The 21,752-nt window shown below is 47.2% G+C and overlaps 1 protein-coding gene across 5 annotated transcripts in view; it reads left to right on the forward strand.

Moving 5' to 3' along the window:
- The first annotated feature begins 1,004 nt into the window (after window positions 1–1,004).
- COL27A1 (collagen type XXVII alpha 1 chain) overlaps window positions 1,005–21,752 on the forward strand; it is a 129,670-nt gene continuing 108,922 nt past the window's right edge. For 4 of the 5 annotated variants that reach the window (XM_039321566.1, XM_039321563.1, XM_039321567.1 and 1 more), the window contains exons 1-6: window positions 1,005–1,081; window positions 6,388–6,533; window positions 8,300–8,506; window positions 10,599–10,891; window positions 14,626–14,696; window positions 18,730–20,180. In XM_039321566.1, the coding sequence (XP_039177500.1) occupies window positions 10,836–10,891; window positions 14,626–14,696; window positions 18,730–20,180 (1,578 nt within the window). In that variant the 5' untranslated portion in view covers window positions 1,005–1,081; window positions 6,388–6,533; window positions 8,300–8,506; window positions 10,599–10,835. Of the gene's footprint in view, window positions 1,082–6,387; window positions 6,534–8,299; window positions 8,507–10,486; window positions 10,892–14,625; window positions 14,697–18,729; window positions 20,181–21,752 lie in introns of those variants that run through there. The other variant, XM_039321565.1, reaches the window with a different exon arrangement.

Here is a 21,752-nt window from a genome sequence, read left to right on the forward strand (position 1 = left end):
GTGAAAAATGATCCTAAGTCACTTCTCCCAGTGCTGTTGTAACTTTGAATGGTCACTAAATAAAACTGTTGAAAGTTGAGGACTACCTGAATTGGGTGGTAAGGTACCTGGCTTAGAAACACTAACGGTGAGAGGGACCTTGGAGTCCTAGTGGACGGTCACTTAAACACGAGCCAGCCGTGTGTGGCAGCCTCCAAAAAAGCTAATACAATCCTTGGTTGTATAAACAGAGGCATAGGATCAAGATCACCCGAAGTCTTAGTACCACTTTATAAAGCCTTAGTAAGGCCACACCTGGAATGAAGCATCCAGTTTTGGTCGCCACGATGTCAAAAAGATGTTGAGTCTCTGGAAAGAGTGCAGAGAAGAGCAACAAAGATGATCAGGGGACTGGAGGCTAAAACATATAAGGAACAGTTGCTGGAATTGGGTATGTCTAGTTTAATGAAGAGAAGGATGAGGGGGGGCATGATAGCAGTCTTTCAATATCTCAGGGGCTACCCCAAAGAAGAGGGGGGGTCAACCTATTCTCCAAAGCACCTGAAGGCAGACAAGAAACCATGGATGGAAACTAATCAGGGAGAGAAGCAACCTAGAACTATCCTGACAGTGAGAACAATTAATCAGTGGAATAACTTGTCTCCAGAAGTTGTGGGTGTTCCATCACTGGAGGTTTATAAGAAGGGATTGGACAACCATTTTGGATGGTATTGAATCTCCTGCTTGAGCAGGGGTTTGGGCTAGAAGACCTCCAGAGTCCCTTCCAACTGTGATTCTATGGATTGTCTCCAGAACTTGCAACTGCTTCATCAATGGAGATTTTAAAGAAGAGATTGGACAACCATTTGTCTGAAATGGTATAGGGTTTCCTGCTTGAGCACTATTTGGAGGAGAAGATCTCCAGGGTCCCTTCCAATTGTGTCATTCTGTCATTCTGTTGTTGCAAGAACCTTTTTTTTATTTTTTATGTTGCAGATCCAGCTGGGGAGAAGAAAGACAGCATGGTGGATTCCTGGATACTCTCCTGACTGATCTACACGGCAAAGGGTGGAGTGGAGTCCTTCCCAGGCAGAGAACATGGGTGAGTCTGGGCAGCTTTGTGTTGAGTTGGCGAAGGCCAGTGGCTGGAAGGACAGATGTTGGATTTGTGTGCTGTGAAAAGCATCTTTCTTCTGAGCCTCTGGGCTGGCAGCTGGTTGGCACCGAGGGTTTGGAAGACGAGACCAATCTGAGGTCAGGCCCCGTGCCCATCTTAGCTCAACAGGGAAGGCACAGAGCTGTTCTGCCATGTTGCCAGATCCAACATCTACAGTTGGCCAACGTCTTCGTTCCCACCCTGCAAAAATATCGCCAAGTAATCAGAAGGTTGCAAATTGTGTTCGGGGAAGGCAAACGAAATGGGGAAAGAGAAGATGTTCAGCGAAGATTCAGCTCTTTTTTTCCCCTCTTCCTTCCCCCTTCCCCCCCCCCAAATGAACATCTTTCGTCAGATGGAGTCATCCTAGCTAGCTTCCCTTCTGCATGTAAAAGGAAGTGTGTGTGTGTGTGTGTGTGTGTGTAATTCTGTAAGGTAAGAGACAAAGCTTAAAATTTCCCAGGAAGAAGATTGAGAAATAGATATTGTACAACGGATGGCTTGGAATTCTGTGTCCGGTTCTGCTCACCAAGAGACCCAACAGAGGATGAGATTCTAGAACAGTGGTTCTCAACCTGTGGGTCGGGACCCCATTTGGGGTCAAACGACCATTTCACGGGGGTCGCCAAACAACGCAGTCCACCATTTTCTTTTCCCCTTTTCCTTAGCTGTGCTACTCCCTTTTATTCTATTGGCTTTTGAAAGCCAATAGAATAGACTCTCTTGAATAGACTCTCTTGAAAAGGTCTTCTAGCCCGCCAAAAGTCCCATTCTGCAAATGGGGCTGCATCAGTTGAGTAGTCCTCGACTTACGACCGGTTGGGGGTCGCGGCATTAAAAAGGTTGAGAACCACTAGTCTAGAAAGAGCATAGAGAAAAGCAACAAAGGGGTCTTCTACTACTTGAGGGAAGAAGAGGGGGTTGACCAATTCTCCAAAGCATGTCCCAAGGTGCCGTCTGCAAGCTGGTTTCATTTTGCCCCGTCTTGACCTGAAAGAATCCACCGGTTCCAAGCTACCTTTGGATGCTCTGCGGTCTTTAACCGCCAGCTATGATTAGCCTCTTGAGATCTGTAATCTGCCGTAAGGTTCTGCCTTGAAGACCATTTGCTAAATTAAGCCTTCAAGGTTGAGCGACTTGAGCCTTCTGAATTGAATTTCTTCATTCAAGTAAGGGCCAAGATAGGATAGCTAGAGATGGGCTTGTCAAAGGCCCCAGGTGCAAGATCTCGGCTTCTCCACACCAAAAGATCTAAGGCAGCCTATCAATGGATCAAACCCAAATCTTACCTAGCCTGCACAGAATACCCAGAGCCATTTCTTGATGCCTAACTTGGCTGGCTGGCTGGCTTGCCAAGAGAGTGAAATTTCACCTTACTCCCTGGGGAGAATTTGAATCCAGATCAGGCTGCAACTGAGGCTGGCTGGACAGCTCTCCTACTCTCCTTCATCCCTTTTGATGCATACTCAGAGATGCTGAACTTTTGAGGAAAAACACCCCCCTGGATTCCTTCTCCTCCTTTTTCCTTCTTTCCTCCTCCTCCTCTTCCTCCTCTCCCTTTCCACAGACCCTCTTCCCTTCTAGCACTGATGTTGTGTGTCTCTGTCTCTCCTCTCTCTCTCTTCTCTCCTTTCTCTCTGTCTGTCTGTCTCTGTCTCTCCTCTCTCTTTCTCTCTCTTTCTTTCTCTCCTCTCTCTTCTCTCTCCCCTCTCTCTCTGTTTCTGTCTCTGCCTTCCAGCTCTATTGAGATTGATTGATTGATCGAAATGGTCTAGGGTCTCCTGCTTGAGCAGGGGGTTAGACTAGAAGGCCTCCAAGGTCCCTTCCAGCTCTATTGAGATTGATTGATTGAATTCAAGCTATACGGCGGCATGCTCCAAACGTCAGCTAGGAGCTCCTACAATTCAGAGAGTAAAGGTGGGCTCACAGGTAATCTGTTCCCCATTGTCCTAAGTCCCCTCCCTAATCAACCGATGGAACAGTTTGCCTTCAGATGTTGTGGGAGCTTCAACACTGAAAGCTTCCAAGAAGAGACCGGACTGCCATCTGTCAGAAATGGTATAGGGTCTCCTGCTTGGACAGAGGGCTGGACTAGATGACCTCCCAGGTCCCTTCCAGCTCTGCCATTCTATTCCAGCCCAGATCTTTGACGATCGGGGCCATGAAAACAGAGACACACGAAGAAGATTGCCATTTCAACGGATCAACAGTTTACTGATGGATTTTTCAAGGTTGTTTCTTCCTGCAAACCGATTTTTGTTTTTATTTTTATTTAACCAGTAAAGCGAGCTGGTGTTTGGGGGGACAGTTGACTGACAATTACAGCTCTCTGAGCTCGCAGAGAGCCCGAGAAAGACATAATTATAGTTCTGGACCAACCAAACACCCATGGAAAGTTTAGTCTTGGCTCTGCCAGAAATAACGAAGCAAAGTAAAAAAAAAAAAAAAAGGGAGCAGGAAAGCCCAAAATTAAATCAGGCAGAACAAGAAGCTACTTATTAAGTCCCACTACAAGAGGCTCTGAAAAAACTCGCCGCAACACATTGCAGGGGACAGAGAAGCAGCTGTGCCTTCCCAGCTCTGCTTAACTTCAAATTTTGAAGGATATTTTTCTTTGAGTTTAAAAAAAAAAAACCAACACCCCAAACCTGGAGAGCCCTACACCCGCTTACTCTCAGCCAAAGCTAGCTTTGATTCTTAAAATTGAGAATTGTTGCATTTTTTTTTTTTAACCAAGGGAGGGTCCTCAGATGCCCTCAGTCCCAACCCACGAGCACGTCTTGCATCCAGGTCTTGCTGAAATATATCCCAACCGGTTGGGTTCCAAGAATTAGAAAGGGAACTGGTAAAATCGTTCCCTGGTTGGCAGAGAAATAATAATCTCTGAGTTTTCTAATTCACTGGAGACTTGGGTGGGATTTTTGGGCACCTCCCAAAGATAAAATCTAAGAAGATGATGGAGGAACTGGCCTGCTTTACCTGGAGCGTGCCTTCAGAAATCGTGGGCGCTCCATCCCCGGAGGTTTTTAAGAAGAGACTGGACAGTCATTTGTCTGAGATCGTATACGTTCTCTTGCTTGAGCAGAGGGTTGGACTAGAAGACCTCCAAGGTCCCTTCCAGCTCTATTCTATTTTTTATTCCTTCCTTCCCTTCCTTCCTTCCTTCCTTCCTTCCTTCCTTCCTTCCTTCCTTCCTTCCTTCCTTCCTTCCTTCCTTCCTTCCTTCCTTCCTTCCTTCCTTCCTTCCTTCCTGTGGAACAGCTTGCCTCCATAAATCATGGATGCTCCATCACTGGAGGTTTTTAAGAAGAGACTGGACAGTCATTTGTCTGAGATGGTTTAGGTTCTCCTGCTTGAGCGGGGGGCTGGACTAGAAGACCTCCAAGGTCCCTTCCAGCTTCTATTCTATTCCAGCTTCTAGAGAGGCTGACACACAGTTGTGTGTTTGCTTCTTGATGATTGTAATTCAAGCAGAGAACTCGGGAAGGATATTTCTTTAGCGTGCAGTAAGACACACACACACGCACACGCACACACACACACATTGTCGTGTGCATAAAAATGCTTTTTATAAGATAAGGGTTGCTGTAATTTCACCGTCCCCCCCCAGTAAGATGGACCGACTGGAATTTCGATTTCGGTTATTTCTATTTCAGTTCAAATAAAACCAAACATCCTTGACCAACCTTTGCAACAGAACCGTTCAGTAAAAAGGAATGATAGACCTATAGAGTGACAGGGTTGGATGGGACCTCGGAGGTCTTCTAGTCCAACCCTAGGCCTAGAGTCCATTTCAGACAAATGGGTTTCTTGAAAAACCTCCAGTGATGGACTCACGGGAGTCTTCTCCAGCACCAGAGTTCAAAGGCCTCCATTCTTTGGCGCTCAGCCTTTCTTAGGGTCCAGCTTTCACAGCCATACATTGCAACTGGGAAAACCACGGCCTTGATAATCTTTCCATTCCCCACCATCCGGTCAGAGTTGAAGAAGCTTCTGGGATGAGAAGCGAAACGTCTTCGAAGAAAAAGAAATAAGTCCATTTCTTCTTGATAGTTCCCTGCCAGAAGCTTGTACGTCTTTGTGGCTCCAGTTTATTCATCCACGGAACACAGCTCCGGCGATTCACCCCTGCTCAATTTTTTAATCAATTGGAAACCAAAGCGGACCTTCTCTCCACCTGGCGAAAGAGAAGCACCTTGGAAGACTCCCCAAAGCAAACTTTGTCTTGAGGGGGGTGGGCCTCCTGGCTTTTCGGTGGCCTGGGGAACAAAGGCCCCGAGTGTCCTGGGAAAGAATGCCAAACATTTGACATCAAACAGTGGCCGAGATTTAAACACGTCACGGCTGTGTCATTTCTCAAAATGACAAATGTTGATGTTTCAGGAGGCACCAGAGCTGGGAATGGACCGAAAGGAACAAACCCCACTTTGATCTTCCTGGCTTTCTCGCTCATCACTAATCTGGGGTTCATTTCATGGGACGACATTCGCCCGTGGAGCGGATCCATTTGTGAACATGACAGAGCAGTAGAGATATTCCTTAACACTTCCTCCTCCGTGGAAGAAGGAATCCATGGCCCATCGGACAGCCCATCCCGAATCTGGAATTTGTCGGGGAAGGAAAAGACGCTGATTTACACCTCGAATGCAGAGAGTCCCCCACTTTACAATACTTCACTTAGTGACTGTTTGAAGTTGCAAAAAGTGACTTGCGACCGTTTTTCACCGTTGCGGGTCACATGATCAAAATTCAGAGGCTGGGCAACTGACTCCTATTTACGATCCCCATGAAGACGCAATCCCCTTTTGCGAGAAGCGAAGTCAACGGGGAAGCCAAATTTACTCAACAACCATGTTACTCATTTAACAAGCGTAGTGTGTCACTTAACAACTGGGGCAAGACAGGCCGTGTAATGGGGGCAAAACTCACTTTTCTTGGCGATGGAGCAGCCACAACTTCTGAAGGCAAGCCGTTCCATTGATTAATTGTTCAAAATTGTCCGGAAGTTTCTCCTTAGTTCTAGGTTGCTTCTCTCCTTGGTGAGTTTCCATCCGTTGCTTCTTGTCCTGCCTTCAGGCTCTTTGGAGAATAGCTTGACTCCTTCTTCTTTGGGGCAGCCCCTGAGATTTTGGAACACCCCTGGTCCTTCTCTTCGTTAAACTAGACATACCCAATTCCTGCAACCGTTCCTTATATGTTTTAGCCTCCAGTCCCCTGACCATCTTTGTTGCTCTTCTCTGCACTCTTTCCAGAGTCTCAACATCTTTTTTATAAAGCACGTCTGAACTCCATTCATCCCGGGAGCCGTTTCTGAAGAACTTGTCCTGTACCTTTGCGATCAAATGAGATGACCTTTTTTTAGCGTTGGCCTGTAATTTGGTGGACTCTTATTTCTGAGGTATGTTTATGAGCTCAGAGACTTTTTCGAGCAAATGCTGGAGAGGCCAGCTTGCCCAGGAGAATTCAGATGTGACTGGGGGAGGGGGGGCAGGTGTGTGCGTTTGAGCGGGTCTTAGAAAATATAAACGCACAAGAGGGAATTGTGTTTGTCGTGTCGAGGGTATAGAATTTCATTTTCTTTCCTTAAAAAAAAAAAAAAGGGGACGATCTGGTGGGAGAGGACTGGATTCATCCTCGCAGAGATCAAATGTGCCCGAAAGTTTAGTCTCACTTCTAAAAGGATAGTAAAAAAATGATCAGGAGTGCAAAGTGGCTTTCTAGGGAAGAGAGACAAAAGGGATTGAGTTCCTTCTGCTTATAAAAAGAGGTGGTAGAGTAACATTTCGTATTTTAAAAAAAGAAAGAAGGTGGATGTCTTTAGGAAAAAATGAATTGCTCTAGCCTTATGTTTGCAGCAAAGAATAATTTGAATGACACTTTTCTGCCTGCTCACCTGTGGACAGGCTATCTACTCAATTTGTTTATCTACCCCTCTGTCTGTCCATCCATCCATCTATTCTTTTTCTCTATCATCTATTTTCTACCACCCATCATCTATTCCACTCAACTTTTCTTTCTTTCTATCTATCATTTATCTATCCATCCATCCATCCATCCATCCTCTGTCCGTCTATCCCTCTATCTATCTATCTATCTATCTATCTATCTATCTATCTATCTATCTATCTATCTACCTACCTACCTACCTACCTACCTACCTACCTACCTACCTACCTACACACTCAACTTGTCTATCAGTCCATCCATCCATCCATCCAATTTATGTATATACATCTCTCTCTCATCTACCTACCTACCCATCTATTCTATACACTTGTCTGTCTGTTTGTCTGTCTCTATCTATCTGTCTGTCTATGTATCTGTCTGTGTGTCTCTATCTGTCTGTCCGTCCATCCTTATCTATCTATCTATCTACCTACCTACCTACCTACACTCAACTTGTCTACCTGTCCATCCATCCATCCATCCATCCATCCATCCATCCATCCATCCATCCATCCATCCAATTTATGTATGTACATCTCTCTCATCTACCTACCTACCCATCTATTCTATACACTCGTCTGTCTGTCTGTCTATCTCCGTCCATCTGTCCATCTATCTATCTATCTATCTATCTATCTATCTATCTATCTATCTATCTATCTATCTATCTATCTACCTACCTACCTACCTACCTACCTACCTACCTACCTACCTACCTACCTACCTATCTACTATTCACAAATCACAATAGGGCCAACTTTGGTGTCACCTCCAGCGTCCCTTCATCCCTTCTCCGATGCCAGCCTTGGGCCGGAGGAGGACCTTCCACATTCTTCTCCTCCCCTCCCCCCTTCTGCCCCCTCCCTTTTTTCCACGGTGGGGCATCTGCACCTTCGCAAGGTGGAAGGAGAGCCAAACGAGGAAGGAAAGATCTGGCCCTTCCTTGCCCAGCCTGCCATTTGGAGTGGAGGCTGAGCTTCTGGCTTTGGGGGAGTCCTTCGTGGAAGCAAGCTTAATGCTCATTAGTTTGGAAAGCGCTCAGAAACCAGACACCTGGTTCCCGAAGTTGTTTTTGTTTTTTTTAAAGTCCCTGCAGCTATTTAAAAGCAACAGGAGGCACCAGAGAAAGAATTTTTTTTCTCGCGCTCAGCTGCAGATCCATCCTCTTCCTTCACCCGTTCTCTGCGTCTGATTTTTTTTTTTTCCTTTTCCTTCCAGCATCTTCGTCTCGTGGGGGTGAAGCTACCTTTACCCATCCAGACAGGGGAATCGGTCCAAAATTTTGCTATCTTTTTAGCTCAGAAGTTGAGAAAAAAAAAGAGAACCATCTTTTCTAGAAGAAAACTGCAAGAGATTTTTCTTTACTTTTTTAAAAAAGGGTCTGTTTGCAGAGAGACTCCTTCTTCATCTTAACCTGGATGTAGGGTAAGTACCAGTATATCCACGATCCCAAATTCCTCTTTCCGCGTGGCTTTACGTTTAAAAATCTAAATTTACATCGGAACGATGCTTAGAGCTCTAAGAAAGAAAGCTCCTTAGCCGATTCATTGAAATCCATTCTATTTTATTTTATTTATTTTTTCGGCTAGGATGAACGTTTGTGTTTTAAACTTGAACTGCAAATGATGTTTGTTGCAAATGAATTTCTGTTTGTTTGTTTTTTTTTTCAAAATTTTGATTTTTGGGGAGGTTAGCTTTTCTTTTAAAGATCTGGCAAAACACTTCCATGGGCACCAGGGGGAGATGGTAAATATTATTTTTAGTAGCTATTTTGCTACTAAAGGGGAGGAAGAGTTTTTTTTTTTTCTAATGGGATGGGAGCGTGGAATCCCGGTCTGATTGAATTAATAAATCATTTTGGAGATTGTCATTGCAATGTTTAAAATATCTAGCTGGGATAACCATCGAGTTGGTTTTACTACCCTGTTTTATTTATAAACTGAATTTGAGAAAGCACAGACACCTACCTATCCTTTTTTTATTTTAGATAGCTGGAAAGAAGGGCGGAATATCTGCCCAAGTTCAGGGCAGTAGGGAGAATGTGACCAAGTCATCACTTAATATCCCCATTCAAGACTTTTTGCCTGCAGTTTGAGGGGGGAAAACCTGGTGCTCTCTCTTTTTGATCATTTAGCAACTTCTATTCCAGGAGAGGGAAAAAAAAAAGGCATGGAAAGATGGAAACCGAGTGTTTATATTGGCTTGAGCCGTTCTCTGGGATTAGGCTGTAAATTCTCATGGGGACTAGCAGCTTTTCCATCCGATGGGCGACATTTAAGAATTTCTAGAAAGTCATTCTCTGTTCCAAACCCTTTCTTTTTCAGTTAGGCGTGTAAATTAAGTAGAGAATACCTTTTCAATGAACTTCACCTCTATTATCTGCCGATTAGCGTTCCCGATCATCCATATGAGACTAAACCTCAAGGAAATATTAAGGACTGGAACCTTGGTTACCTTTCACTTAACCCATTTTTTTTTTTAAAAAAAGAGTTGGGTCAGTCTGTTGCAGCAATGCCACGAAAACCAGACTGAAGGAACACAATTTATTTTACCAGATTTATACGCCTAACTCCAGGTTGGTGACCCCAGAGACTTACGGCCAGTTAAACCCCAATATCCAAAGGTGCTGAAGTTAAAAACAAAGAAAGTCTAGTTGTCTTTTTTTGGGGGGGGGAAAGCACCTTTGGGACAACCTGGATGACTGAGAATCTCCACAGACATTTAAATCCCCAGGAATGATCCCAACACCCCTTTTTGTGGGTGCTAGGAAAAAAAAAAAACCACCTCCCTTTAATTGAACAGATGCAATTAATTTTTTTTTTGCAAGCCAGAAAGATGATTCGATTCGGTTCAAGCAGGCTTCTTCGCCTTGGATTTTTTTTTTTTCCAAGGGTTTAATTTAATTTCCTGGCCCCCTTTTTGTCATCCTTCACCCCTCCCAACTTTGCCAAGGGGGGGGGAAGACAAAAAAAAACCACTTTTATTCGATTGTAGCTTCCCAACCAGACCACCAGAGGGCAGCACCGACCGGCTGGCTGCGGAGCGCTCCGACCAGCGCTTTTTTTTTTTTTAAACCCTGTTTTTTTTTTTTTTAATTCCTTTTTCTCCGTTTCTTTTCCTCCTCTCTCCCCTTTCCTTTCCTATCCTTCCCTCTTTCCCCCACCAGACGCGGCTTTCCTTTGGGGCGGAAGAGCCGCCTCGCTTAGAGCCGCTAGAAACCCCCCCCATTTCTGGAATCCCCCCTTCCCCTCCTCCCCCCCCAAAGACCCCTCCCCGGGACCAAATTTGCAAACGCCAGGTCCGAGCTGAGCCTCGCGAACCGAAACCTCCTTTTATTGCTGCTGCTTTCTGGGGTTTTTTTTTTTTTTGCAAAAGGCGTTCCAGCAGGAGAAGGAGCCACGCTGCTGTTGGGGCGGCGGGGGTCCCCCCCTGCCTGCCTGGGTGGGTGGGCGAGCATGGAGCCCCCCGGCTGCCCAAGTAGCCTTCTTCTCTCTCCCCCCCTTTGCTGCCCCCCAAGGCACCCGCCAGCGGAGACTTAAATGGGAAGAGGCGCAAACTTCCAGCAGCCAGGATTCCTCCGGAGACGGGAGCGCAGCGTCGGCTGAGCCCGGGAGAAGACTTTCCGAGCGGGCTGCTGGCGTTTCAGCCCCTCGGGGAGACGGGTGGGGTGGGGGGAGCCGGCTGGAGCGGAAGATGCACCCCCGGGCCAGCTTTCCGAGGCTTCGCCGCGAAAGAGCCATGCACTGAGAACGGGATGACGCTGGAACCGAGGCCGGTTGCCTTCAGACTCAAAGCCGCCGCGCTAAGGGGGTGAGCTGGGGCAAGGCAAAAGGGGGTGGGGGGGAGAGCTGCTGTCGGGGAGGGGCCGTCCTCTGGGTCCTGGGGGAAGGGGGGGGAGGCCGTCCAGATGTGGGAGCAGGCCTGGAAGGAGCCCGGCGAAGAAAGGGGAAGGCATGTTCAAGGCAAAGTGGGGGGGGGGGGAGGAGAGAAAGGAGGAGGAGAAGGAGAAAGTTTGAAGTGGAAGAAAGTGAGGTTGTTTTTGAAAGAAAGGAAGGAAGAAAGAAAGAAGAAAGAGAAAGAAAGAAAGAGGAAGAAAGAAAGAAAGAAAGAAAGAAAGAAAGAAAGAAAGAAAGGAAGGGATTCCCCTCCTCCTGAAGATGCCTTAAAAGGTGGCCCGAATATAAGGGGCTGAAGTCCCACCTTTGAAGAAAGGGGGGGGGGAGAAAGGCAACTGGGAGGAAAGGGTGGGGGGCACTGGCATTCCCCAGGAGAGTTGCTTTATTCCTAAAACTTTGAAGTCCACGGCTGCCCGCTTTTCCCAAGGGGGCCCTGGGGAGCGCCCGAGGCAAGGAGAGCATCCAGCCCCAGAGGTGCTCAGGAAAAACCCATTCAAGTCCTTTGCACTCATTCATTGCTCCGTCCCTGTTGGGAGGAGGAGGAGGAGGAGGAGGAGGAGGGGGAGGAAGAGAGAGCATTTCCCAGAGCAAGAGAGGAAAGACACGTGGTCCCTCCAGCTCCCTCCCTCTTCCTCCTCCCTCTCTCCTTCCCTCCTTCCCTCTGGCTCTGCCCCAGGCTTCCCCTGGAGCCCAAGGGGTTAAGTGAGTTGGCTTGCCCTCCGTCTGTCAGAGGCGATCACACTTTGCAGATGCTCCCTTGGTGGAATGCTGGCTGGCTGGCGGGGGGGGGGGGGGGGGGGGTGGGGAGGATGAAGAGGAGAAGAAGAAGGAGGAAAAGAAGTTAGATAAATAGCCAAGAGGAGGAGGAGAAAAAGATAGATAAATAGAAGATAGAGAAGATAATGAAAAGAGGAGGAGGGGAAGATAGATAAATAGAAGATAGAGGAGAAGGAGAAGAAGATGAAAAGTAGAGGAGGAGAAAGGAGGAGAAGATGATAGATGAAAAGAGAAGGAGACGAAGATAGATAAGTAGAAGATAAAGGAAGAGAAGATGAAAAATGGAGGAGTAGGAGGAGAAAGGAGGAGGAGAAGGAGAAGATAGATAAATGGAAGATAGAAGAGGAGGAGATGAAAAGTAGAGGAGGAGGAGAAAGGAGGAGGAGGAGGAGAAGACATGAAAAGAGGAGGAGGAGACAGATAAATAGAAAGATAGAGGAGGAGGAGAAAGAGGAGGAGAAGGAGAAGACCGATAGATGAAAAGAAGATGGAAGAGGAGGAGGAGGTCCACCCATGCCTGCCAGCTGTGCATTCTGGTGGATGGGATGGACCTGTGAAGGCATCTGGACGTGGAAAGGGGAGGGTCTTAGCTGTGCTGAGGTGGGAGCCCTCCCTCCCAAAGGCCCACCCAGCCCTCTCCTGCCAAGAGCCCCATCCCCAGTTCCTCCTGGCTGAAAGATGACTAGGCAATAGGATGATCTTCCAAGACTCGGTCAAGGAGAAGAAGTCCCTAAAAGTGGGACATCCCTTTGGTGGCCTGGCCATCCCCCAACTTCCATCTGGGGAGGCATTGGCTGGGCATCAAGAGCGGGATGGAGGCTCTTGATGCCTGGGCTTTGAGGGCTGGATGACTCCTTAGCCTTGGCCCGCCGGCCTGTTCCACCACTGCTGTTGGTCCTTAGCCCAGGTCCTCAGACCTCGCCTGCTTGCTCTCTTCCGTGCAGGCCCAGCAAGGCGTTGAAAAGACCAAGGGTCTTCTGGACTCACCTGGAACAGGGGTCCAGGTGTGTGCGGGTGCAGGCACTGCCTCCCTGCAGGTCGATGATGCTGCAGACATCTGTGACTTTCTGCCTCTTTTCATTTTTCCGTAAATGGATCTCTGTGGAGTGAAAAGGGATGCTGAATCCTTCGCTCTCTTTTCTCCTGATGTTTCTAAACAAATCAAATGTTTGTTTAGGTATCAGTGAGTGCTGGGCCTTGATCAATATGGGACAGTAGCAGAGAGATTCCTTCCTTCCTTCCTTCCTTCCTTCCTTCCTTCCTTCCTTCCTTCCTTCCTTCTTTCTTTTCTTTCCTTCTTTCCTTTCCTTCTTTTCCTTCCTTCCTTCCTTCCTTCCTTCCTTCCTTCCTTCCTTTCTTTCTTTCTTTCCTTCTTTCCTTCTTTTCTTTCCTTCCTTCCTTTCTTCCTTTCCTTTGTCTCATTCCTGTCCCCCTTCCTCCCTTCTTTCTTCCTTCCTTCCTTTCTTCCTTCTTTCCTTCCATTCCTTTCATTCCTGTCTCCCTCCCTCCCTCCCTCCCTCCCTCCCTTCCTTCCTTGCATTCCTTCCTCCCATTCCTTTCCCTCCCTCCTTTCCTTCCTTCCTTCGCTTCCTCCTTTCCTCCTTTCCTCCCTCCCTCCCTCTTCCTCATATTCCTTCCTCTCATTCCTGTCTCCTTCCCTCCCTCCCTCCCTCCTTTCCTCCCTTCCTTTTATCCTAGGTCTCCTCTTCAGAGTCCTTCTAAAGCCAGACGGCCTCCAGCCTCTGACCTCTGCTCTCCTCTTTGAACCCCCCACCCAGTTTTCACCCCACCCTGAACCAGAAGCTCCACCCAGTTTCGCAGGAAAGGTGCCCCTCTGCAATTTATCCTCCAAACTCTCTGCATTCAGGGATGTGTTTATTTTTGCATGGGGGGGGGTCAGGCAACCCATCCTTCCTGTGTTTCCAATTTTGCAAAGCCTAAAACAGGAAAGGGAGACGGGGTGGATGATCCCGGCATCTCTCCTCGCCTAATTGCTACTTCGCTTACACATTTCTCTGGGTCTTGTTTTGCAACCCAGTGATTTGCATTCAAGTCAGTTGCTGCACGAGAGAGAGAGAGAGAGAGAGAGAGAGAGAGAGAGAGAGAGAGAGAGAGAGAGAGAGAGAAAAGGGGGCATATGCTTAAATAAACCAGTATAGGGACTCCACTTTTTAGGCTAATAGGATGTCAGGAACAACCCTCAAAATTTGTAGAAGTCTCTAAAAGGGCTGTGAGGATCGCAGAACGGCTGATGGGAGTTTCTGAATATGACACAGACTGATTTCTTTTAGGACAGAAGAAGAAGAGTGGTAGAATAGAATAGAATAGAATATGGAATATGGAACAGAATAGAATAGAATAGAATAGAATAGAATAGAATATAGAATAGAATAGAATAGAATAGAATAGAATAGAATAGAATAGAATAGAAGATGGAATAGAATAGAATAGAATAGAATAGAAGATGGAATAGAATAGAATAGAAGAGAAGATGGAATAGAAGATGGAATAGAATACAAAATAAAATGGAATAGAAGAATAGAATGGAATGGAATAGAATAGAATAGAATAGGAACAGAACAGAATAATAGAGTTGGAAGGGACCTTTTGGGTCATCTAGCCAATCCCCTACCCTACATCATTTTTGACAAGAAGAAAAGGGATCTCATAACACATCCTTTAAGAAGGCCCAACACCCTGGTTGAAACCATCCACCATTATCCTTTCATGCTGTAAAACAATATTCCGGCTGTCACGTCTTTGTTTTTCTTGGTTTTATTATGTTCCCCGATTCTGTTGGGAAAAGAAATCAGGAATTGATTGATCATGTTTCTCCTTTTTTAACATATTTTTAAAATCTTTTCCCTTTAGGGGGTTCCCTTTTCTCTGGACGGTTTTTTGTCTGACTTGCTTCCTTGGATTCACGCGTGGAAACCGTGAAGGTAATTTTTTTCCCCCATCTCTTTGGGTCTCCCGTCTTCACGTCTTCTGGGGAAGGGTGGCTGGTTAGCCTCCGTGCTGCCAATCCCAGAACGGCAGAGTGGAGAAAAAGGTTGGAGGAAGGATTGTGCTGAATCGCTCATTCTGCGCGTAAAGTAGAGGCGACGTTGGTCCAGATGTTGGGCTGGAGAAACCCAAGTTGAAATTCACCCTCAACCGTAGGAAGTCCCTTGGTGGATTTCTCTTACTGGGGAACATAGACTAGAATAGAGCTGGAAGGGCCCCCTGTTCAAGAAGTGTCTCCATGGAAGTGTCCTTTTGCTTCTGGAACAACAACAACAACAACAACAAAACACAGATGGAAGAGAACCTAAACAGTGGAAAAGGAAGAAGCAGCTATGACCCACAAAGGTAAAGGACGCTGTAGATCGGGATCACAAGCAATGTTAATATTTCTGCCCAGAAGGGGGAACTTGGAAGGCCCTTTTTTGGGATCCCATGCCATAGGCCTTAATCTGCTACCGTTTCCAAGAAAAGGGGTTGCTATAGCCCAATCCGAGAAAGTAATATACACCCACAAATGAAGGCGAATCCACGTGTCGCAGGATAACGTTGCAATATCCAATCTGGGTCGGTCACCAGGACCGGAAGGTTTTGTCTTCCGAGCTTTCGGACTCGTGCTGGAGCCCATCCTCAGAAACTTCTCTCTCTCCAGAATGTCTGTCTGTCTGTCTGTCTGACTGACTGACTGTCCGTCCGTCCATCTGTCCGACTGACTGTTGGTCTGTCTGTCTAAGTTTGTCTGTCTGTCTCTGACTGACTGTCCGACTTTGTCTGACTTTGTCTGTCTGACTTTGTCTGACTGTTTGTCTGTCCGACTGTCTGTCTGACTTACTGACAGACTGTCTGACTGACAGACTGTCTGACTGATTGACTGTCTGTCTTTGTCTGACTGACTGACTGTTTGTCTGTCTGACTGTCCGTCTGTCTGTCCGTCTGACTGACTGTCTGACTGTCCGTCCGTCTGACTGTCCGTCCGTCTGACTGTCCGTCCGTCTGACTGTCTGTCTGTCCGTCTGACTGTCTGACTCTGTCTGTTTGTCTGTTGGACTGTTTGTCTGACTGTCTCTGACTGTCTGTCTGACTGTCTGTCTGACTGACTGACAGTCCGTCTGTCCGTCCATCCATCCATCCATCCATCCATCTCTAGCAGAATGTCTGTCTTCTCGAATGAAAAAAAAAGGCCCAAGAGACTTCAGTTGCCTTTTGGAAGAAAAAAAAAAAAGCACCTTTGGCACCACCACGACCTGGAATGATTGAGACTCTCCGTAGACATGAAGCCTTGCCAAGATTTTCCACTCAACCAACAGCAATGCCCGATGTGTTTTGTCCATCGGTGGCATTTCCCTGGAGGAACGGGGAGCATGCCAAGGAAACATTTGATTCTGCCTTCTTTCAAAGGTCATTCCGTGGGCCCGGTTGGGAACAGAGAACAAAAAAAACCCCAAAAACCCACGGATGATGGGGCCGGCTTCCATTGTCCGATTTTTCCTTCCAGAGCAAGTCTTGAGTTCGTGTCCTTCAAAGGTTTCTGATCCCTGGAGACGGTGACCGGAATCAAATGTGAACGTGGCTGGATTTTAGAATAGAATAGAGCTGGAAGGGACCTTGGAGGTCATCTAGTCCAACCCCCTGCTCGGGCAGGAAACCCTATAGCATATCAGACAAATTTCTTCTTAAAACCTCCAGTGTTGGAGCCTTCACCGCTTCTGGAGGCAGGTGGTTCCACTAATCAATTGTCCTCACTGTCAGGAAATTTCTCCTTTGTTCCAGGTTGCTTCTCTCCTTGGTTAGTTTCCATCCGTTGCTTCTAGTCCTGTCTCCTGGCTTTTTGGAGAATAGGTTGACCCCTTCTTCTTGAGAAGAGACCCCGGGTGATAGATTGAGCCCTGAGATCTTTCCCATTGAAGGACGGCCAAAAGGGATCACGAAGCCACAGCCACAGCTTAGGCATCTGTTTATTGGCAACCACCTCGTTTCTCCTAAAGTAGCAAAATCCCTTCCCTCTGAAGGGTTCCCGTTGCCAGCAAACAGGATGCAGGAATTTTTTTGAGAGTCCCCAGCCTGCTGGAGGTGAAAGTTCTTGCTTAGAGTAGGCTGGAGGAGATGGGGGCTTTAGGAGAGACCCTCCCTTGAATCGTGAATTTGGGTGGTGAACAATTCTTGAGTTCCCATCTCATGGACGCTGGCTGGTCATCCAGAGTTGTGGAACTCCCAATGGACAAGACTCCCTTCCTGGTATAGCTGGGTCAAGCCAAGTTAGGAAAGGGTGTTGGGTTCCCAAATCCCACGTGCCAAACCAGTGTTCCAGGACAGTGGCTTAAGAGGCTGCCACAGGGAAGAGGGGGTCAAGCTATTCTCCAAAGCCCCTGAAGGCAGGACAAGAAGCAACGGATGGAAACTAATCAAGGAGAGAAGCAATTTTAGAACTAAGGAGAAATTTCCTGGCAGTTAGAACAATTAACCAATGGAACAACCTGCCTCAAGAAGTTGTGGATGCTCCAATGCTGGAGGTTTTTCAGAACAGACTGGACAGCCATTTGTCTGAAATGGTATAGGGTTTTCTGTCTGAGCAGGGGATTGGACTAGAAGACCTTCAAGGTCCCTTCCAACTCTTCTCTTCTCTTCTACTCTACTCTACTCTACTCTACTCTACTCTACTCTACTCTACTCTACCATGAGGACAATTAACCAGGGTTGCCTTCAGAAGTTTGTGGACACTCCATCACTGGAGGCTTTCAAGAAGAGCCATTTGTCCGAAACTGTATAGAGTTTCCTGCTTGAGCAGAGGGGTTTGACTAGAGGACCTCCAAGGTCCCTTCCAGCTCTCTCATCTAAGCGCCTAGCAGGCTTAGCTTCCCTTTGAAATCAATCACCTCTAAGATTGGTGGAGTGGACCTCTGATGTCAGCATCCTGAATATTTTGACCACCAGATATTGGGATCAATGAGAGCCAGTCCCTTGAGAAGTTGGCTGAGAGGTTCTTTGGCTGTGCAGAATCCAAATTAGCAGAACCTTGAACAACAAAAATAATATTGTCCAGCCTAGACAAATCGTACTTTCTCTTTGGAATATATCTGTGATTTTTTCCCACCCCCTTCTCGGCTAGGATGCTTGGAAGGAGAAGAAAGCTTGAAACGCGCACAGCCGTTGCTCCTTTAATTTTTTTGGGCCGAAGAGATTGGGGTGGGAGAGCCTAATTGTCTTTCTGCAATTCGCAATATCCCAACAGGCTGGCCAAAAATTTGAGATCTTGACTCCCGTTGGCCCGAGGAGATGAAAACCATCAGTTCTCTTGGAGTTGGCCGTCCTTTTCATTCATTCTTGCTTCTCTTCCTCCCCCCCCCCCTAAGGATGGGAAAAATCCAGGAGATTGTATCAGAGGGAAGGAAGAAAAAAAAATGTTCCACAGGCTGAAATATTTTGGAAAGACTCCTTGAAAATTCCCTTGTGTCAATTTTTAGTTTCACTTCAGGACCACAGCGCTGCTGGCTAAGGCCAGCTCCGTTAATCCGTAGCCACCAAGGATGAGTTTGGATCACAGTTTTGAGGTGCCACGTCAGAAGAGTGGATGGTTTACAAAGAGGGTAACGAGAATTGTCTACGGAGATGCTCAGTCATCCAAGTCATGGTTGTCCCAAAGGTGCTCCCCCCCCCAAAAGAAGGCAACTGGACTTTATTTTTCCCTTGAATGGGTTGAAAGGGTATGTCAGAACTGAAGAAGCTTCTTGGACGAGAAGTGAAACGTCTTCAAGGACAGTCAGAAGCTTCTTGGACTAGAAGCAAAACATCTTCGAGGAAAAACAAAGTCCAGTGGTCTTTTTTTTGGGGGGGGGGGAAGAAGGGAGCAATATCTGGTTTTAGTAACAAGCAAACAAAGCCGCAAGGGATGAGAACAGGGAAGGAAATGGGACCTGCTCTTAATTTTGTTTTGAATTGTCTGTGTAACTCCTCTTTTCCTCCTTCTTCTTCCAGATGTGGACGTCCTTCAGAGGTTGGGCCTGGTGGGACCAAGGACCTTGGACCTGTCACACTCTGTTCCTCAGGGAGTTGCTCCCTTCACGTTGGGAGTCATCCTCACCCAGCAGGCACGAGTCGAAGTGCCCTTCAGCTCAGTTATTCCCTTCCCCGTCAGCGCGGACCTGACCGTTATGTTAAGTGTGTGTTCCCTCCGGGTCAACAGCGCTTTCCTATTCACCGTCAAGAGCAGAAGGAAGAAATTGCAGCTGGGCGTCCAGTTCCTTCCCGGGAAGGTTGTCGTCTACGTCGGTCACAAGCGCTCCGTCTACTTCGATTACGACGTCCACGACGGGCGGTGGCACAACTTCGCGATTGACATCCGAAGCAAAACGGTCACCTTAGTCACCTCCTGCGGGAAAGAAAGGGTACAGGCGGATTTGCGTCGTAAAAAAAGCAAGGCCTTGGACCCGGCGGGATCATTCCTCTTGGGAAGACTCAACCAGCGCTCGGTCCAGTTTGAAGGTGCCCTTTGCCAGTTTGATATTTATCTGTCGACCAAGGCAGCTCATGATTACTGCAAGTATCTGAAAAGACAATGCAGACAATTGGATGCCGTTCGGCCGGACCTCCTGCCTTTTACTCTGGGGCTGTCCAAAGATCTGAGAACTTTTGAAATGACACCAAAGCAGGTAGACCTCGCAGCGATGGGCTTGACGAACTTGACCACTGTGCACCCTCCCACAAGGGTCTTCAAGACCTCCGCTTCGCAGAGGGATAGGAGGTTTCAGCTAGCATCTAGCACTGTTCGAGCTCCTAAAGCACCATCGGCAGCACCAACCGCGAAGATGAGGTCCACCGTGGCATTGACAATCCCAGAAGTGTCGCAACCCCTCCGTGATCTCCAACAGATCGCCACAGTGGCACGTCCGATGTCTCACCGGCCTACTGCCAGGGTTTTAGATGGGCCTCACGCAGCTTCCGGCGTGAAGAAGCCTCTTTGGTCACCCCGCCCTGAGGTCCTGGCCTTCCCAAACTCGACGGTGAGCTTTGCCCTGGTTCCAGACAAGCAAGCACCCCAAAAGTATCCGGGTAGCCAAGGACCCACCATCAGGTCCTCTCAGACACCAGACACCACGAAGCCAACGACGAAGAACCGAAGGAACTCGTCAAGTAGCCGTTCTCCAGCCACCACAAAGCGCAGGTGGGAAAAAGTCACCAGTGGCCCCACCCCGAAGGAGGTTGGGATCCAGCCAACAATGAAGAAACCCAGTCCCACCATGGCTACTGTCTTCTACACCAAACCAGCCCTTGGAGAGGCTTACCCTGTTTATGAAACACACGGACACAACTCAGATTTCATCACGCTGGCTGCTGCAGATGGCTTTCAGGACTTCAACCCCGTGGGCCCCACCTTATTTCCCTTCGTTATTGGACTTCCTGGGTGGAAAGGAGATCCAGGACCCCCGGTGAGTCCATTTTCTTTCAGTTATTGCTGCGGGCTGTGAATTATGGGGTTTTGTAATCTCAAGATGCTTAGAGTGCAGCAGGATGAGGAACGCTGATCGAAGCCAACTTTGGTGACAAGATGTCACGCAAGGCATTCAGGAATCGTGGGCGCTCCATCACTGGAGGTTTTTAAGGAGAGACTTGGACAGTCACTTGTCTGAAATGGTTTAGGTTCTCCTGCTTGAGCAGGGGGCTGGACTAGAAGACCTCCAAGGTCCCTCCCAGCTCTATTCTATTCTATTCTATTCTATTCTATTCTATTCTATTCTTCTGTATTTCTATTCTATTCTATTCTATTCTATTCTATTCTATTCTATTCTATTCTATTCTATTCTATTCTATTCTATTCTATTCTATTCTATTCCATTCCATTCCATTCTATTCTATTCTATTCTATTCTATTCCATTCCATTCTATTCATCTTCTTATCACTCTTCCCTGCAGCTGTCTTCTAGGTCTCTCCTCTTAAAAGCCACATACCAGCCTTCTTAAAAGCATGAACAGCTTGAGGGACCCAAAGGTGCGACTGGACTTTCTTTGTTTTTAGAATAGAATACAGTTGGAAGGGACCTTGAAGGTCTTCTAGTCCAGCCCCCTGCTCAAGCAGGAGAACCTATACTATTTCAGACAAGTGACTGTCCAGTCGCTTCTTAAAAACTTCAAGTGATGGAGCACCCATGATTTCTGGAGGCAAACTGTTAATTGTCCTCACTGTTAGGAGGTTTCTCCTTAATTCCAGGTTGCTTCTCTCCTTGATTAGTTTCCATCCATTGTTACTTCTCTTGCCTTCTGGTGCTTTGGAAAACAAGTTGACCCCCTCCTCTTCTTTGTGGCAGCCCCTCAGATATTGGAAGACTGCTATCATGTCTCCCCTAGTCCTTTTTTTTTTCATTAAACTAGAGATACCCAATTACAGCAACCGTTCTGCATATGTTTTAGCCTCCAGGCCTTGGATCCTCTTAATTGCTCTTCTCTGAACCTTTTCCAAACTCTCAACATCCTTTTTGCGATACGGTGACCCAATTTGGCTGCAGTATTCCAGGTGTGGCCTTACGAGGGTTTTGTAAAGCGCTACTAATACTTCGCCTGATCTTGATTCTTACACCTCTGTTTATACAACCCAGGATTGTGTTAGCTTTTTTTTTTTTTGGCCGCTGCTGCACACGGCTTGAAGACGTTGCGCTTCTCCTCCCAGAAGCTTCTTCAGTTCTGTAGGAAGCTTCTTGGGTGAGAAGCCAAACATCCTTAAGGAAACTAAAAAATAAAGTCCTGTCGCCTCTTGGAAAAAGCCCCTTGGGGACAACCATGACTTGGATGACTGAGAGTCTCCATCGACATCAACATTGCTTGAGGGTCTACCTCCAACCCAACCTGAACGAACCTGAGTCAATTTGGAGACTGTCTCCCTTGATTTGTGAAGCTTGGCTTGGCTCCTGATGCAAAGTGGAGCTGGAGGGAGAATGCCTGGCCCTTGGCTTATGAGTCATGCATGGGGTTTTGGACATGAATGATGCTGATTTGTCCGGTCTGTG

This window comes from Crotalus tigris, unplaced genomic scaffold (genome assembly GCF_016545835.1).
Source record: "Crotalus tigris isolate CLP2741 ecotype Arizona unplaced genomic scaffold, ASM1654583v1 scf7180000023746.1698619, whole genome shotgun sequence".
Classification (NCBI taxonomy): Eukaryota; Metazoa; Chordata; class Lepidosauria; order Squamata; family Viperidae; genus Crotalus; species Crotalus tigris.